This window comes from Halictus rubicundus, chromosome 14 (assembly GCF_050948215.1).
Source record: "Halictus rubicundus isolate RS-2024b chromosome 14, iyHalRubi1_principal, whole genome shotgun sequence".
NCBI lineage: Eukaryota > Metazoa > Arthropoda > Insecta > Hymenoptera > Halictidae > Halictus > Halictus rubicundus.
Window position 1 is genome coordinate 7,874,236 of NC_135162.1, and position 19,435 is coordinate 7,893,670.

Genomic DNA, 19,435 nt, shown 5'->3' on the forward strand with positions numbered 1-19,435 from the left:
CTCGGGTGTCAGACCTGTCAAGTCAAAATATAATTTAACTATTTAAATATCAAGTTAGCAGTATGCATCATTGAGTCCTGAATGTGCATTTAATTTTTTGAGTCAAAAATTTGAAAAGAAACCTCGTTGTCAAAGTTCGTAGTTTTTTTTTTATATTAAAACTCAAAGCTAAAATTGAGATAGTTCCTCATATTCGATGAGATATTTTCCATTCTGCTCTACTACTTTTTGCTATTTCTTACGTATCTTATTCCAACCCAATACAGTGAATTCTCGATATATGTCAACACGGGTCTTGCCAGTGTCAGATATCGTGTAGGAGACATACCCGTGTTATGTTTACAGTCCTTTTCGTCGGAGGCATTTTGAGCTTCGTGGCACTTAGTGAGGTATACCCCGCGGTACTGGGGCTAACTCCGCGACGTTTATAATCGAGGCCTCAGCGACATATATCGAGAGAACGCCGTATTTCGTCGTTTCTATTCCAAATTCGACTGATGCGAGGCCTTCGCGTTGATTCTATGAATTAGGGGAGGGAGGAAGGTAGTGAAAGTATCAAGAAATTCGGGGAAAGAGCCGAAACAGTTAATCGTCCGAAGTTGTTTCGCGAAAGTGGCGTGGAAGCGAGGGGGGTCGGGATCCACGCGACCGAATCACGATTTCGCGATTTCACGGCGGAAGATCGTCGCTCGGGTCTCTCGCCCTCTTCCTGCAGAAATGTTTTCTCTCTCCCTCTCTCTCTCTCTCTCTCAGTTCTCTCTCTCTCGGCTAATGCACTATCGATTTCCATTTTCCAGGCCACGGTGGAGTTAACCAGCTCGGCGGCGTCTTCGTGAACGGAAGGCCCCTACCGGATGTAGTCAGGCAAAGGATCGTCGAGCTAGCGCACAGCGGCGTCCGACCGTGCGACATTTCCAGACAACTCAGGGTATCTCACGGCTGTGTATCCAAGATACTGTCGAGGTGAGTACCGACACCGTTCCGGCGCCATCCTGGTCTCCACCGTATCCGTTACAACCGCAGCCCCTGGTGATGTCTCCGTCGTCCGACGGCAGGCAGCAGACAGCAACAGACTTCGCCTGGCTTTTCCCTTTTTCTTTTTCGGACCTTTTTCCATCGTTTGGCGCTCCAACGATTCCCGCGATTGATTCGCTCTCGGCCCCCGTCGGCCCGGGGATCGATCCCAGACATAGATCCGGATCGAAGAGATCATCCTACCGCCAGCTTCCACTTGCCGTAACTTCAGAACGCGAAAGCATCTTCGTTAAGCGGTCACGGACATTTAGATTTCATTCTCTGGGAAACCCTTCACCCTAAACATGACTGAGATGTGCTGCTTTATGGGAATGATAATGTTTTATCCGGATATTTTGCAATTTTTATTATTGGCGATTTTTGTGCGTTTAGTAGATGGAACACGAAACAGTGAAAGTGTCAGATTTGAAAAATTTTGTATTTGTCGTAGCTTATTATTGTCAATATGCACAATTTTATTCCGATATAAGACGACGCTTTTTATCTCGAAAAATCTCTGAAATAAGAAATAAGTAAGTCTCTGAAAAGACATTGTTCCTGAAATAAGAAAATCGCTATCCCCGATTTTTCTTCTTCGTCCGAAATAGGGCGAAAGCCGGTCCCGAGCCATCGCCTTATATCGAAAGCCGTAGTGAAATATCGGGTCAGAAACGACTCCGGCATAGGCCTAGAACTCGCAGGGGTCCTACGATTCCATCTAGAATTAAAAAATTCGTTGGGTCATGTCCGGTGAAATTTATAATTCCAACAATTCCGAAATAAACGATCCGTGACCGGTTCGAAACAATCCTCGAAACTCGATTGCCCGTTGCAAGTTGGAGATTCTCAAGTTCAGCGGCGGTCGAACTCCCCTAAATTTCCCCGAAGAAACGTTTCACCCTCGGGGTCATCTAAATCACCGATTCGAGACGAAAATCCGTGACGCGGAAGCGCGAATGATTTAGTGGAAGATCAAGCTCCTTGCCAAACGTAACACCGTAATTTCCGCGCGCTCGGCAGAGTGGTCGAGGCAATCGGGGTGGCAAGAAAAGAAGAGCACGAGGAAAAACAGAAAAAGAGAGGGAAGAGAGGAGTGCTCCCCCCCCCCCCTCTCTCTCTCTCTCGGCGCGGACAAAAAAGGAGACTATTCCTGGCCCCGGGAGTGATTTAATTAAAGACGCTGTTAGGACCACGGAGGCGAACGAAGCAAACGAATATCCCGGCACCGGGACCCCGGGATATACGAAAACTGCGACGCCGGAAGGAAGGAACCACCCTTCTTCCTCCCCGTGGCAGGGGGTGCCAGCGGGTGCGACGATATGCGGTTTCCATGTTTTTTCCAGCCCTCCACCCCGCGTTACATAACGGGTGGCCTCGTGCCGTTTTGATGGCCCGAATGTCATACGTACCCCCGCGTACGTCCCGCGCCCCTCGAATATCATTGTCATACGCTGCACACTTCCACGAACTGCCCCGATCCATAATAGAACCCGACGGATTATTTACTACTTTGCCGCTCTCCGAATACGGGGGTTGCATCATTTTCCACGATGACGTCCACTCGTGGGATTGTTATTCAGATTCGCCTCTTTTGCAATTCGAGGTTCCTTTAAACTGCACGCTGGAATACAGTCATTTCTCGATATATGTCGCCAAGGCCTCGATGATAACTGCCCCGATCCATAATAGAACCCGACGGATTATTTACTACTGTGCCGCTCTCCGAATACGGGGGTTGCATTATTTTCCACGATGACGTCCACTCGTGGGATTGTTATTCGGATTCGACTCTTTTGCAATTCGAGGTTCCTTTAAACTGCACGCTGAGATACAGTCATCTCTCGATATATGTCGCCAAGGCCTCGATGATAACTGCCCCGATCCATAATAGAACCCGACGGATTATTTACTACTGTGCCGCTCTCCGAATACGGGGGTTGCATCATTTTCCACGATGACGTCCACTCGTGGGATTGTTATTCGGATTCGACTCTTTTGCAATTCGAGGTTCCTTTAAACTGCACGCTGAGATACAGTCATCTCTCGATATATGTCGCCAAGGCCTCGATGATAACTGCCCCGATCCATAATAGAGCCCGACGGATTATTTACTACTTTGCCGCTCTCCGAATACGGGGGTTGCATCATTTTCCACGATGACGTCCACTCGTGGGATTGTTATTCAGATTCGCCTCTTTTGCAATTCGAGGTTCCTTTAAACTGCACGCTGAGATACAGTCATTTCTCGATATATGTCGCCAAGGCCTCGATGATAAATGTCGCGGAATTATCCCCACTACCGCGGGGTATAGCCCGTGAGGGGCCAAGAAGTTCTTGAGGCTCAGGTATGTCTCCTGTACGATACAAGACGCTGGCAGGGCTCGTGTTGTTGACATATATCGAGAATTCACTGTAGACCGTTCTAGGACAAACCTTGGCGCGTTGAGAAAAGGTTTTGTTTTCATCCCTTCCACCTTCGGACTCCTGCGAGAGTTCTAGGCCTATGCCAGAGTCTTTTCTGACCCACGCCGATATTTCTTTCGATATAAGACGACGGCTCGGGACCGACCTTCGTCGTATTTCGGATAAACAAGAAGAGGCGATTTTCTTGTTTCGAAATAAATTGTTTTCATCCCTTCGGTTCAGGGGTGAAGTATTGTTTCGAACGATAAATATCGTGTAGATCGTGTGTACTTGGATTTTGGGTTTTGAAAATGTTTAGTGAAATCTAATGAAATTCAGGAACAGGCTCTAATCGAACGCGAAGCTCCAAGGGTTTACTGTAATTCGACGGTCTGACAATTTATGATGGCAGGATATTAACAGCAATGTGTTATGGGCAGAAATTAACAGTTCTATTAATTGCCGCATTTATTTTCGAATGAATTTACAACCAGACCATTTGAACCGTGCTCATGCGCTTTTATTGCTACGCGCAATTGAAGTGCAGTGGAAAAAGTGTCGTTCCATGATCGATTTTTTAACAGTCTATTCAGAACCGTTTGCGTGAATAACTTCACCTAATCCCGATTTCATGCTTTTAGAACAAAAATTAGTAGACGGCACATAGGACAGTAAAAGGATTGACACTAATTACGGACAAAACGAAAATTACGGACAATCTCAATCGATTTAGGGTTTCCATTTCTATAAGGCAATATTTACCAGATACAGTGAATTCTCGATATATGTCATCAACACGGGTCCTGCCAGCGACAAATATCGTGCAGAAGACATAACTGTGTTATGTTTACAGTCGTAGGCGTCCGAGACCACTCGAGCTTCGTGGTCCATTATGGGGTATACCTCACGGTAGTGAGGATAATTCCGCGACATTTATCATCCAGGCCTTGGCGACATATATAGAGAAATCACTGTAGTATTAGTGCTTGGTAGGCTTAGCGTTAAAAATATCAATATATTATTTCAAGCCTATTATTGCAGAAAGAGTGACAATTTCAGCTCCTGTTATAAATATTAGATATAAAAAAAAATTATTATTAAAAAAATGCTAGAATATAAAATTCGACAGAATTTTTACGATATTTTATTCAAGATCTCCAAAGGCTACTGCCACTAAGAATAAGATTTTACATGGTTCAACTTTCGCAAAATTTGTCTACAAAACCTGAAAATTGCATAAACATCCGCAGTCTACTCATGACTGTTTCTGACAATTTTTATTTTGCACAAAGGTCCCCAGGTAAAAAAAATAAATCCCCCATCCAATAAATTATCCCCAGGTTAATTCACAAAAATGTAGTTGAAAACCAGCCCGGAACCCCATTTGTCCAACAAAGTGGTAAATTTATTTATTCTCGGACAAATGGATGTTGCGAACCAGCCAATGAGCGAGCAGCAAAATTGTTTAGAGTCTATTCGAACAGGGTGCCGCGTGTTCGGTGGCCGGAGAGCCGCTGATTGTTCCGATCATCGAGCGACCGTCGCAAGCGAGTACATTGTCGCTATCGGAGCTTTACAACCGTTAAGTTTACTACCCGAAAAAGCGAAACTGTGTCGAAAACGGCGCGATACCTCGACGACGAGACGCTGTTAACGCCGCGGCGAGGTTTACGCAGTCACGCGTCGCTGACACGCGGCGACGGTACGCGTTCCTTCGCGGAATCGCGACGATTCCGGCACGCGGCGGATGCGAACGATTCCGGCGAGTTCGTAAACTCGTGAAAGACGCCGCTGAAAGACCCTTCGAACCTGGAACCTTCCTCGGCCCTACGGACGGCACAGAGAAGAGTGCCTTTTCGGAAAGAAGTTTAGGGGAGCGTCCGGAGAATAGCTCTTCCTTCGCCTTTGTTCCATGTGGGATCTCTGCGCGTTTGGACTCCTCGTTCTCAATTCCTCCGTCTTCAAAGTCTCCCGAACGTGTAGAAATTTAAACTGCATACCAGCTTACAAAATTTGTTAATTTTTTAACGATATCCCGTCTGTCGAAAATCGCAACATAATCTATGGCAGTTCGATGGTGCCCTGCTGGACTTTGTGCGTACGCCCCTGGATATTTATGCGAAATAAAAATCGTCCGCGTCATCAAAGACTAGAAGAGAAACAAAAGATTCTTCCGCCCTTTGATAACTTTAACCCTCGGACTCCGAGTTCCAGTGGGTCATTTCTGACCCACGCCGATATTTCACTACACTTTTCTTTCGATATAAGGCGATGGTTCCGGACCAGCCTTCGTCGTATTTCGGATGAAGAAGAAGAAAAGGTGATTTTCTTATTTCGAAGAAACAAGCCTTGTCTTATATCGGAATAAAATTGTACAGTGATTTCTCTGTATATGTCGCCAAGGCCTCCATGATAATCGTCGCGGAATTATCCCCACTGCCTCGAGAGGCCTCAGACACCGAAGAGTGTAAACAGTTTATGTAGCTCGGTTGTGTCTCCTGAACGATATATGTCGCCGGCAAGACTCGAGTTGTTGACATATATCGAGAATCCACTGTACATATTTACGGTCACCTTTATCCGCGCCGCTACGGGTCAGGAATGACCCTCCGGCATACGGATTTTATAATTTTATTTAATTAGCTCATTTATATTCGAGATTAACCAATTTTATATTTAAATTTTAATAACTCCTAATACAAAAGGTGCAAAAATTAATTTTATTAACACTTTGAACGCCAAACTAGAAACCCCAAAAATTCCATAAAATCAAAGTAAGTTATTTAATGAAGCAAAAATTGCAAAAAATTAAATGTACGATACCGAGTAATCCTCCAACTTTCTTGCATGTTACAGATCCTAATTAAGTTTAGTACAATGAATATATCAGCGTAAAAATTCATTTTAAAACCTGCACAAATAATTCCGTCAGCCACGTATGGCTGACGTGGCGTTCAACGTGTTAAATATCTTTCACAGTACTCACTTTACGAAATATTAATTTATTTCTTAAATAAATACTGAAAATAAAAATTCTTAAAATAACGTTCGGAAATTTTCCAAATTCTTCGATTAGTTCTCTTTCTATGGATTCCCCATCTACTGTGATTCCCGATCGGAATCACAGCAACCCGCAATAAAAATGATAAACACGAACCATATTATTGGTAACACGATTCGGATTGGTCCAGCCGTCGGGGAGCCGATTTCTGTTTTAGCCCGGGGCCGTTTAAAATCGGAATTAATGCACCGCGTATGAACGATGGCGGGTCAATTTAAAAAATCGCGCGGGCTTAATGGCCATTTCATGGCGGAGCACGGGGGCGGAACAATGGGGGCGAAATATCAACGGGTGAGCATCGACATGTGGACCGGGAATATGGTGTTTTACGGCAGATATAATCGTAATCATTCCGGGATCGGGGTGACACGGCCTGTTTAAGGAAACCCTTCTGCTTTCGGCTGCAGGTTCGACTGTTTTTTTCCCCGTTCGGGCTGTTATGCGACTATTGTCGAACGGTGCATTGTTCGCGCCCGGTAACGTAATTTAACGCGTTCGGTCAACGCCGTCGACTGGTGCAGTTTCGGGAAGCTGTTTGCGACGGGGAAACTGCGTTAACCCCTCGCAATACTATTTATTTTGTGATTATGACGATTAGAAATTCTTCGTCGGCTAGAATTTCATAGAAAAAAAAAAGATAGTTTATGTCCATTACCGATGATTATTTGTTGGCTATTCTTTCCTATTAATTTTATATACCGTTAGATGAAAGCTACATCTGTATTTAGGCATTCTACAATATTTATTTGAATTTATAGTATAAAGGGAATTTTAAAAAACAATGTACATTAATTCATCGCATGTCTCTATTTTTTGTTTTATGGAGTTAATCGATTTGTGCAATGAACGGCTCATACATCAACTACAATAAAATAGAATTTTATTTCGGTTGAAAGGAAATTAATAACTAGACTTTAGATCTTTATGCATTTATGGCTTCGGGAAATGTTCAAAAACTGCTATAGTATAAAATTTCACAGAATTTAGTACGATTTTTATTTATTGCAGATCTATAAAGAGCGACGCTACTGAAAATTAGATTGCATTTGTTTCCACTTTCCTAAAATTTACCGACAAACATTGAAAATTGCATAAACATCCACAACCTATTAATAACACACATATTCAAGGACAAGGGGTTAAGAACACAACTGCGTGTACAACAGAAAATGACTTTTGTGGACTCGCTAAAAATTGTCAAAACCAGTGAAAATAACTGGTCCCTGATTTGTTTCTTTCACAATTACTGAAATCATAAAAATATTGTCATCCGAATTCTTTGAACGAACTTTTTCATCGAGGCACAACATGTTACAATAAAAATGGTACTAGGTTTGAATAGATGTAGTCTTGTCGTTACAACAAAGCAGTACACACCAGTAATTCTAGTGCTAAATAATTAATAATTTCACACGTTCGCTCGACCTGCATTTATTTACCCCCTAGTTGCAATATTAAATGTAGATTTTTATTTCGCACAATGACCCGCAGTCTAATCGTTAATATTACTATAATCTCTAAGACAGTGAGAGAAGGGTGCACCTACAATGTTTAAGTAAATCGGTACCGGATGGGCCAGTGCCGGATTATGACCTTCAAACGCCCTTTCGCTCGCTCGACACTAATTTCCCTCGTGCCTGCTGTTCGCTCACGCGTGCACATAAACGCACAGCAATAATATCATTGTACAAAATTCACAAAATCTCTAGGTGCCCTAATCGCGTGGTTCCTTCGCGTATTGGTTAGTGCAACACCGCGTTTCCTCTAGAAAGAGAATGTCAACTGGAGTCGAGACGGTGGTTATACAACCAAATGGAAATACGATTCCCGCGTATCGTTCTCAGACACGTCGGCTTCCGGCGGCTCGGTCCCAAACATGATATCGAAAGGAGATCTACGTTTCCATCGTGCGTGGATCGTTCGAACGGGAATCAAAGGGAAAGGGGGGGAACGAACGGGTTAAAGAGGGACACGGTAGCGATCGTTTTTCCCGCGGTGGGCGGCCAACGTCGGAATAACGAATCGCCGTCCAGCGGCGCGTCAACGACCGGCTGTTTTAAAACAAACGGGCCTGTGCCTCCCCCCCCCCCCGTCGTTGCCCCCTACTATTCTCTCTCTCCCTCTCTCTTTGTCTCTCGTTCTCTCGCTGTCCGCCTCCGAACCCGTACGTGCGGCGTCTCTGGCACAGCCTCCCACCAGGTTTACGTGGTGTGCGCGCGCGATGGCCAATCGCGATTGGCCCGCCGTGAACGCACCCTTTGTGCCTAATTAGTTAAATAATATCTTCGCTCGTGCTTAAATTCAATTACGGCAGAAAGCCCGCAATAATGGCGCGCTTGTGGGCCGCCTTGATGGATGTGGGTCCGCCGCCACCGCCGCGCCGCGCCGCGCAGCGCCTGCTCGGGATATCTCGCCAATTTTGTACGCGCGCTCAACGCCGTGACCGCTTTGCCGGCGGATTTTAAATCACTTGCCCGAAACGATGGATAATCGAGGCCGTCCTCCCTTTGACTCGGATCTTGGACCGAAACCCCGGTCACCCCGGTTACCTCGCTCGTCGTGCACGCGTTTGATCGAACCCCGTGAAGCCGTCTGTCTGTCCCTGCCCGGAATGCTAGATCCTACGGCTCGGCGATCGACATTGTTTCTATCATTATTTCAACAGGCAGTTTCTATTTCGCGTGTCTCGACAACGAGCCGGACTCGTCGAAACGATAATCGAGCCTGTTGTTCCTTTGAGTCGGATCTTGATCGGACGGATCGTCCCCTACGCGTTTGATCGAAACCCGTGAAGTGGAATGCTGGATCCTTAGGCTCGATGATGGACATTGTGTACACGGTTGTTGGTACTCGTCCCATTTTATTTCGTTACTGCGGATTTTTATGTATTTACGACCAAATAATGAATTTATTTATGCATTTGTGACAAATTATGAATGTTGAAAGAATTTCAGAATTGTCAGTACATTGCCCTCGGGTTGTTAAGATTGTTAACAGTAGAACAACCGAGCGATAAATGCGACTGACGTGTATTGCTTTGTAACAGTGACAAGACTGCGCCCATTCAGACTTCATACAACTTTTATTGTAATATGTGCTTCAATGAAGAGGTTCATTAAAAAATTTCCGATGAAAACATTTTTACAATTTCAGTAACTGTAAACGAAAAAATTAGGAAGCAGTCATTTTGACTGCTCCGGTCGTTCTAGTGTTAAGGAAGAAGAAATGGGAGGTCTACATGGAACATAAAATTGAATTAATTGCAAGGCATAGACGACCACGTATAGTAATCTATCTGCCTCTGTATTGGTTTTGTCAAGTGTGAAACGTGTTGATATTTTTAAATTCTTTTAGTCTCTCCATTGTTTGAAGTTACACCCACCTATTGCTGTCACGAGTCTATTCATTACGTTCGTAAAAACATTGTTTAATTGTTAGTGGAGGAACCGAGTGTACTATTAGGTAATGTGTTAAGGAGATGAAGACGCGATAAACGACGCCGCTGGTGTAGGGACCCTAGTTCCATGATCCCAATCGTGACAGAATCTTTTCAACGATCTATCAGTTTGATCTTTCCTGTCCGCAGGTATTATGAAACCGGCAGCTTCAAGGCCGGCGTTATAGGCGGCTCCAAGCCGAAAGTAGCAACTCCGCCAGTCGTCGAGGCGATCGCGAACTACAAGAGGGACAATCCGACAATGTTTGCCTGGGAGATTAGGGACAGGCTGCTCGCCGAAGGCATTTGTTCTCAGGACAACGTGCCATCCGTCTCCTCCATCAATCGGTAAGTTCAATCATCGTACAAAAATTCTATATTCGTGTTAGTAACCAAAGCAACCAACGCTGAAGATAAGGTCTTCATTAGTTTTTATAGAAACCTTCTACTGTTTCGATATTACGTCAATTTCTTTTTTAAATTAGGAGTTCAATGTCTGAGTGGTGCGTCTGAAATCGCATTAATTAGATCTTATGACGTCTCGCTCCAACGTATGGGAGTCTCCGAAAGCTTAGTGTCTCCCAAAGCTTGGAGTCTCCAACATGCAGGAGTCTCTGAAAGCTTAGGGTTTTCAAAAGCTTGGGGTCTCCGAAAGCTTGTGGTCTCCCACAGCTTGGAGTCTCCAAGATGTAGGTGTCTCCGAAAGCTTGTAGTCTACGCCATCTCGGAGTCTCCGAAAGCTTGGGGTTTCCAAAAAACTTGGGGTTTCCGGAAGCTTGAGATCTCCCAAAGCTTGGAGTCTCCAACATGTAGGAGTCCCACAAAGCTTAGAAGGTCTTCAAAAGTTGGGAGTCTCCGAAAGCTTGAGGTCTCCGAAAGCTTGAAGTCTCCGAAATTTTGTGGTTTCCCGCATCTGGGAGTCTCCGAAAGCTTGAGGTCTCCGAAAGCTTGAAGTCTCCGAAATTTTGTGGTTTCCCGCATCTGGGAGTCTCCGAAAGCTTGAGGTCTCCGAAAGCTTGAAGTCTCCGAAATTTTGTGGTTTCCCGCATCTGGGAGTCTCCGAAAGCTTGGGGTTTCCGAAAGCTTGAAGTCTCCCAAAGCTTGAGGTCTCCCAAAGCTTGGTGTCTCCGAAATCTTTGTTTCTCCGAAAGCTCGGGCTCTCCGACAGCTCGGGGTCTCTGAAAGCTCAGGGTCTCCGAAAGCTTGGGGCCTCCCAAAGCTTGGGATCACCAAAGTTCGAGGTCTCTGAAAGCTTTAGGTCTCCGAATGGAGCTTAAGGTCTCTGAAAGCTCAGAGTCTCCGAAAGCTCGAGGTCTCCGAAAGCTTAGGGTCTCCCAAAGCTTGGGATCACCAAAGTTCGAGGTCTCCAAAAGATGCTTGAGGTCTCCGAAAAAAGCTTGAGGTCTCCGAAAGAATCTTCATGGTCTCCGAGTTCTTGGGGTCCCCGAGAGTTTCGTTTGCTTTCTTCCTGAAGCAGTTCTTACAATTGGAGCATAAGCAAACGGGACGTACAAGTGTCCGCGTGCCATGTGCTCGTGGGCGAACGATGCTCGATGATTTCTGTGGGATCGTATCGATCAATCGGCGTGAACAATCACTTAGGGTGCAAGCACGTTTTCCCGTGAAGCGGTTTCCAGCGCGGAGGAGGATCAGCCGTCTCCTCTATCCATTGCTCGCCGAGCGGAAATACATTTACGCGCGCGCACAGACACGGGCGTCCAGAAGGTTGCGGGTTCGGTGTACGTGAGTGGGTGAAGCTAGGTTGGATAGGTGAGCATGTAGATAGCGAGGTGGGTAGGTAAGTATCCGCGGGGTAAGTTTTTCCAGGCGATCTGTTCTCCGGATTCAGATCAATACCCGCCATCTGGGCCTTCGGTCGGGGGATACGGCCAAGAAGGAAAAGGAGAAGGTAGACGACGGGAGGGAACGAGAGGAACGCTAGCCTGGGGAAGAGAGCGAGGGAGAGAGATAGAGAGAGAGAGAGAGAGAAAGAGAGAGTGAGAGGCTGTTCGAAGGTGGAGGAGTCACTCGAGCAACAAGCCACCGCCGCACCCTCCACTGCAATCCTAGACACATCGAAAACCTCGGCCAGAAAGCAATTCCTGTAGCTACATACGCCCACGTTTCACGCTACCGTACCTGCCACGACACTGCTTCATCTGCTCGAGATACTAGGAATTCGCGTCAGATGAATTGTTCGGTCTACATACTTTGTCTGATCATACAGGAGTTCTTCACCAGAAAAACCTATCGCTTAAAGACACTGAAAGCGACTGATGCGCGCCGCTTCATGAAAACGACAAAACCGAACGTATTTAGATCTATTTAGAAATGAGAATCGCGACACGAACGCGAGGATCAGCGTGATACTTTCTGCGGGCGGGGGCTAACTAATTTGCGTGCGTTTCCATTAACGCGGTGGCCTCCGGAAATCACGTTAGCGGATTTCACTTGCAGGCCAATCCGATCCGCATTACGCTCGATTACATTATCAGGCCTGCGGCCTGTAGGGTTGTCGAGATGAGGGAGGCCGAAGTAGGTGCGTACAAGGGAACTAAAATGGGAGATAAGGTCTTAAGTAGCGACTGATTAAATCTCGGGACATATGTGAGTCGATCAATGGATTCGCTCTTCTCCCACTCTGTCTACCTCTTTGTCTCACCAGCGTTGCTCTCCTTTCGAATGCTCTTTCTCTCGTTGGCTTTTCTGTCGCTCGAAAGGGGGATGATCCACTCGTTCAGTTTGTGCGGTGCTGATACGCTGTAATGCTGTCCCGTGGGACCTCGTGCTCCCTGTTAGAGCATCCCTTTACCGTGGATATACTTGTGTTCTAGCCCTGTACACTCTGCACCCCTCCCCGTCGCGTCGGTTCGATCTACCGGGCGACGTAAAAACACTTGAATTAATCGGCCCATTCCCGGAGGAACCTGCGAAAGGTCAATGGGATCGGGGTGTCGCCGGGTGTGCACTTATCTCGATGCAAGTGCAGGGGTGTGCCACCACGTCTCCTGCTCCGCTGGTGTTAGATAACTAATCGGTCCCATTGGCAATTGGTCCCAGCATATGCCGGGAGCACTTAATTTCTTCAGTCGTTCCTCACGATAGATTTCGCTCGTCCGACTACGCGCACAGTGAGACGCGAATAGCCGATGATTGATCGGATTGATCAACGGTTGCTTCACGAGCGACGGACGTACAGATCTCGTTGCCAGACAGAAGTTTACAAGACCTCCGAGTCCATTTAATAGATAGATTGCAGGGTTCAATCACTGATCACAGAAAAATAAGAAAAACATCGATTACTTGGTCGGGACGAACTTATCGGGACGGAGACCTCAAGCTTTTGGAGACCTCGAGCTTTTGGAGACGTCGAGCTTTTGGAGGCCTCGAGCTTTTGAAGACCTCAAGCTTTTAGGGGCCTCAAACTTTTGGAAACTTGAAGCTTTTAGGGGCCTCAAACTTTTGGAGACCTCAAGCTTTTAGAGGCCCAAGATCTATGAGCCCCAATCTTTCACAAACTCCCAAGCTTTCGGAGACCTCAAGCTTTCAAAAGACCACAAGAACTCGAACGCCCTAACATCTCGGTGACCCCAATATTTTGGAGACCTCGAGCTTTTGGAGACCTCAAGCTTTTGGAGACCTCAAGTTTTTAGAGAGCTCAAGTTTTTGGAAACCTCAAGAGTTTGGAGACCTCAAGAGTTTGGAGACCTCAAGAGTTTGGAGACCTCAAGAGTTTGGAGACCTCAAGAGTCTGGAGAGCTCAAGCTTTTGGAGACATCAAGCTTTTGGGGACCTCAAGCTGTTGAGGACTTCAAGCTTTTGGAAACCTCAAGAGTTTGGAGACCTCAAGAGTTTGTAGAGCTCAAGAGTTTGGAGAGCTCAAGCTTTTGGAAACCTCAAGAGTTTGGAGACCTCAAGAGTCTGGAGAGCTCAAGCTTTTGGAGACATCAAGTTTTTGGGGACCTCAAGCTGTTGAGGACTTCAAGCTTTTGGAAACCTCAAGAGTCTGTAGAGCTCAAGAGTTTGGGGAGCTCAAGCTTTTGGAGACATCAAGCTTTTGGGGGCCTCAAGCTGTTGGGGACTTCAAGCTTTTGGAAACCTCAAGAGTTTGGAGACCTCAAGAGTCTGGAGACCTCTAGAGTCTGGAGAGTTCAAGCTTTTGGAGACATCAAGCTTTTGGGGACCTCAAGCTGTTGAGGACTTCAAGCTTTTGGAAACCTCAAGAGTTTGGAGACCTCAAGAGTCTGTAGAGCTCAAGAGTTTGGAGAGCTCAAGCTTTTGGAAACCTCAAGAGTTTGGAGACCTCAAGAGTCTGTAGAGCTCAAGAGTTTGGAGAGCTCAAGCTTTTGGAGACATCAAGCTTTTGGGGGCCTCAAGCTGTTGGGGACTTCAAGCTTTTGGAAACCTCAAGAGTTTGGAGACCTCAAGAGTCTGTAGAGCTCAAGCTGTGGAAATCTCAAGCTTTTGGAGACCCCAAGCTTTTGGAGACCCAAATTCTCGTAAACCCTCACACCTAATGCTAGCGAATAATAATCCTAATCGCTCGAGACGTTCGATTATTTCGATTCGCCAGAGAATCCGAAAATGCCAAAGAGAGAGAGAGATATTACGTTTAAAAGTAAGACAATTCGAACAGTCTGGTCCGAAGGAGTCCGGTCGGTTGACGCGAAACGACCCGACGTCGAGATATTGGGCAAGATTTCTCTGTGTGCTAGCAGGAACCGGGAATATCAGCGGCGAGGCCGGGATTTCTTCCATTATGAGCGTGTCTCGGTTTTTCTAGCTCCGGGGCTGGTTTTCGGTGCGGAGAAATAATGATACGGATAATATAATGTATTGTCTCGCTTGGCCGGGGCACTCCGAAATGGGACCGTCCGCGAAGACCAGAGAGACAGAAGCCCCGTCGGAGAGAGGAAACGGTGAGCCGGTAAAAAAGACCGCGGCGATGGAGGGCGAAATAATGGAGTGGCTTTCGCGAAAAATAACAGTTATATATCCTGAGCATGAGACACAGGATCGAGGATGGCGGAAAAACAACCGGAGAAACGGGGATAAGATTGGACGCTAACTGGTCCCGGGGCTTACATTCTGCTTTCGGGAATCGCTCCGACCGGGCAACCCTTTCCAGCTCGTTTTTCCCTGGTCTTTAATGAACGCGGACGCGTCGAATCCGTGTCCCGGTTCATTCGTTCCGGAATCTGTACCTGGAACCACACTTATGCGAAGATCACGCTGCATTTTGCTGACGCACAGTCGTTTAATCCTGGCCGCACCGCAGTCGGCGCGATTTCAAACGCACAAATATCCTAAATTGCGTTAATAGCGTAAATTGGTTGTGCTATATCTAGGCATTGTACCTTTCAGACCAGCTTTAACCCTTAAACCGAAAACGTTTTACGGCGCCCTCGAACTGTAAAGGTAATTCTCCGATAATCTCGGATAATACAGTGATTTCTCGATATATGTCGCCAAGGCCTGGATGATAAACGTCGCTACCACGGGGTATTACTTCCGAGGGGCCAAGAAGCTCGAGAGGCCTCGGACGCCGAGGAGTGTAAACATAAGACGCGTCGTTGACATATATCGTGTTGCTGACATATATCGAGAATTCACTGTAGTTCGTCCGTCAAAATGGCGGACTCGAAATTTTCAAATTTACAATTATTAAGAGTGCAAGCACGCATTCGTGAAGAATCGTTCAATAGATTCGTTTCTTTGAGCGCATATTACATTAAAAATGGTTGAAAATAACTACAATTTTGTTATTTATACAACACAATGAAGAATAAGTCACTCTCAGTGCTCCGTAAACCTAGCGAAAAAGTTTGACGAATAATTTATCGAAATGTTTGACATTCCAAACGAAATACGTGATATTTGCAAACATGTTCGTTGAACATTGAACGAGCCGGTTTACGGTCTTCGTCATACTCGGTGTCTAACACTGGGCAAGGCGACGGTTTAGAAGAAGGAGAAATCGTGGCAGCCATCTACAAGATTGTCCAATTAGCAAAGACGAACGAGGAGCGTTCCCGCCATTCGTCAGGAGCGTAAAGATGGAGGCCAACGGGTCCAAAGAAGTGGAAAATAAGAAAAGAGAAATTGCCAATGGTACCGCGGCGGATTTCGGGAGGAAATATTGATAGGCTCGGCTTCGGCTGCGGAGTCACGCTCGAGTAGCCGGCTCTCAGTCGAGGTCTATCTTACACGTACACAAACGCGCGAGGTTCGCTCTACTCTCTGCTTCATGAGTCTCTCTCTCTCTTCCTCTCTCTCCCTCTCTCTCTCTCTCTCTCTCTCTCTCTCTCTCTCTCTCTCTCTCTGGTCGGGTTTCCTCGTCGCGCTCTCGGCTTCTTGGTCGCACAAGTCTCAGGGGCAGATCGATAAGGAGCGAGGTTCGCCGAGGGCTTTACGCCGGGTTCACAGCCTCCTTCTTCTCGTTTCCTCGACGCAGCCACCGAAGTAACGGTCTCGCGTGTGCCTAGGCCCTTCTTGCGGCTTCAATGAAGTCGACGGGGCCAGGGGAACGATCCCCCCACCCCCCACCCCCCTCTGAACTTCCCCGTCGTTCAACTTCCGAATCCACTCGCGATTCTGGCAATCGATGCAAAAAGTCTCCGACCGATCGGATTGTCTCTTCGACAATGTTAGGAACCGTCGTCCGCGTTGTCCGCAAGTTCATAGAGAGGGCTCTTCCACCTCGACACGTTCCTGGAAGGTCCTCGACAAAGTTGCGATTCCCTCCCTTACAGTGATTTCTCTATATATGTCGCCGAGGCCTCGATGATAAATGTCGCGGAATTATCCCCACTACCGCGGGGTATACACTGATTTCTCTATACAGGTTCAGTCACATAACATTTTCGCCTCAGATATTTTTGTTGTTTTCAAAGATACATTATATGTCTTGAAAACAAAGTTGGCCACGATCGTCTTCCTTACAGTGATTTCTCTATATATGTCGCCGAGGCCTCGATGATAAATGTCGCGGAATTATCCCCACTACCGCGGGGTATACACTGATTTCTCTATACAGGTTGAGTCACATAACATTTTCGCCTCAGATATTTTTGTTGTTTTCAAAGATACATTATATGTCTTGAAAACAAAGTTGGCCACGATCGTCTTCCTTACAGTGATTTCTCTATATATGTCGCCGAGGCCTCGATGATAAATGTCGCGGAATTATCCCCACTACCGCGGGGTACACAGTGATGAGTGACACTCTTTTTTAGACACCTACTGTGATAGTCCCTTTCATTAGGTATTCAGTGACTATAATTACTCAAGGTCATTCAGGGTCACGCGCAGGGGAAACGTATAAGATTTAAAATATAAGAGTAGAATACCTGTATTTCATAAATGTTCGAAATTACGGCTGTTTACATCGATACATTTTTATAAACACTATATATGTACATATGTACATGTACTCTGTATTATATATGTACTCATGTACTATATATGTATTCTGACAAGCACATGCTGTGAAGACACGCTAATGCATATTTGCAACTGTTGTTGGAGCACTCATCTGTACGCTATCTTTCAGCAAAAATAATCTCTTTAAATTTTACACGTTTCCTCTGCCCGTGACCTTGAACGACCTCGAGTAATTATAGTCATTGAATTCCCAATGAAGAGGACTATCATTGTAAGTGTTTAAAAAGGGGTGGTCCCGTTTGAAAAAAATGAAGGTGACCTTGATATCCCTAAAAAAAATGACATAAAAACAAAAATCCTTTTGGTATCGCGCGAGCCCCATATTACCATGCAACATTGTCCTCAAGACATTCACAATATATCTTCGAAAACAACAAATATATTCGAGGTGAAAACGTTAGGCGACGCACCCTGTATATGTCGCCGAGACCTGGATGATAAACGTCGCGGAATTATCCCCACTGCCACGGGGTATATACCGTGAGGAGCCACGAAGCTTGAGAGGCCTAGAAGTGTAAACATAACACGGGTATGTCTCCTGGACGATACATGACGCAAGGCCCGCGTTGTTGACATACATCGAGAGTTCGCTGTATCCAAGATCAGTGAAGTTCACCGCGATTCATCGGGTCCAGGCTGTCGGTATAATTCGCCGTAATGATCACCGGAGCAACAACAGTTGGCAGGAAATCTGTCGCGCGGCGACTCTCGACGGAATTGTATCAATCTGTCATCGCTCTGTCCGGTGAACAGCAACGACTCGATTCTCGGCTCTCTCTCTCTCTCTTTCTCTCTTCTTGTTCCACAATCGCAAGGGTCAATCTTCTCGCATAGGCGCAACCGGGTCTGCTTCGCTCTCTCCATTACTTCCATATCATTTCGCACCCCCGGAACCACCACGGCAGGCAGCAGGAGCAGAAGCAGCAGCAGCAGCAGTAGCAACGAGAAGCCATATGGCCGGCTGTTCTCCAGCATCCCGGCATGCCAGAGGCAGAGGGGGACAGCCAATAGGACGACGCTGCTACTTTCATGCCACTTTCGGCTTTCCGCTCGGCGTCACTGCTATCTCTCCCTGTTCATCTTTCGGTTATTAAATTACATCCCCATAAATAACGCCTGCCTACCGACTGCCTTATTTACCATTCCATCGACTCCGCGGGAGGAACCTTGCCTTGGGGATCCTCATCTCCTTCATCGGGGTCTGACGAATCGGTATTCCGCGTTGGTCTCACGAAGGGATGAGGACCGGAGGAGACGGCCCCTTTCTCTTTTCATGGTGGCAGGACGGTTTATGAGTGCGATGCACCCTTTGAAATATCTCTTCTAGCAGCCAGAGGAAATCTCTTCGCTATTTCGAATGGAGGTTCGATCGATTCGGTGTTATTAAATAGACCTGTGGGAGGCCAAGAAACTCCTCAATGCCAATTCCAAATGTGAGTCTCCTGCTGACTTAGCGGTACCTCGCAATCAGCTTCTAGGGATTTTTCATCTGGACAATTAAGGCGTACGGTGGTCCTGTAAAAGAAACATCCTTCGCAACAGAAAGTTGACTCAGTGATTCAAGGTGACAGTTAAGTAGAGCTATCTCTATATGGACCACCCTGTACATATGAGAGGGACCCTCTGTCTTGAGGACTATAGGTACCAAATTGGTAATCACTAGAAAACGTTACCGAAGAAGCCAGTTAGCTGGCTACCATGACCCTAACCTGGACAATTAAAGTGTACATCGGTGGTCTTGTAAAACGAATATCCCTTAAGAAGGATACGAATATCCCTGAAGGTCACAGTTAGGTTGCTACAGAGATTTCTCTATATATGTCGCGAAGGCCTCGATGATAAACGTCGCGGAATTATCCCCACTACTCCGTGAGGGTCCACGAAGCTGGAGAGACCTCGGTAAACATAACCCGGCTCGGGTATGTCTCCTGCACGATGCACGACGCCGACAAGACCCGTGTTGTTGACATATATCGAGAAGTCACTGGTAGATCAGTGCACCTTGCGCCTGGGCATCATTGGCACCCCCTTGAATCTAAAAATGAGTTCTCGCAGCCTCTTGAAAAGTGTGTTCTCTA

General features: G+C 46.4%; 1 protein-coding gene across 5 annotated transcripts in view; it reads left to right on the forward strand.

Annotated features, from left to right (window-relative positions):
• Positions 1–19,435, forward strand: part of Sv (paired box protein shaven) — a 236,216-nt gene that overhangs the window by 186,138 nt on the left and 30,643 nt on the right. For all 5 annotated transcript variants that reach the window (XM_076800067.1, XM_076800068.1, XM_076800070.1 and 2 more), the window contains exons 4-5: positions 798–963; positions 10,065–10,262. In XM_076800067.1, coding sequence (XP_076656182.1) covers positions 798–963; positions 10,065–10,262 — 364 coding nt within the window. The remainder of the gene's footprint in view (positions 1–797; positions 964–10,064; positions 10,263–19,435) is intronic.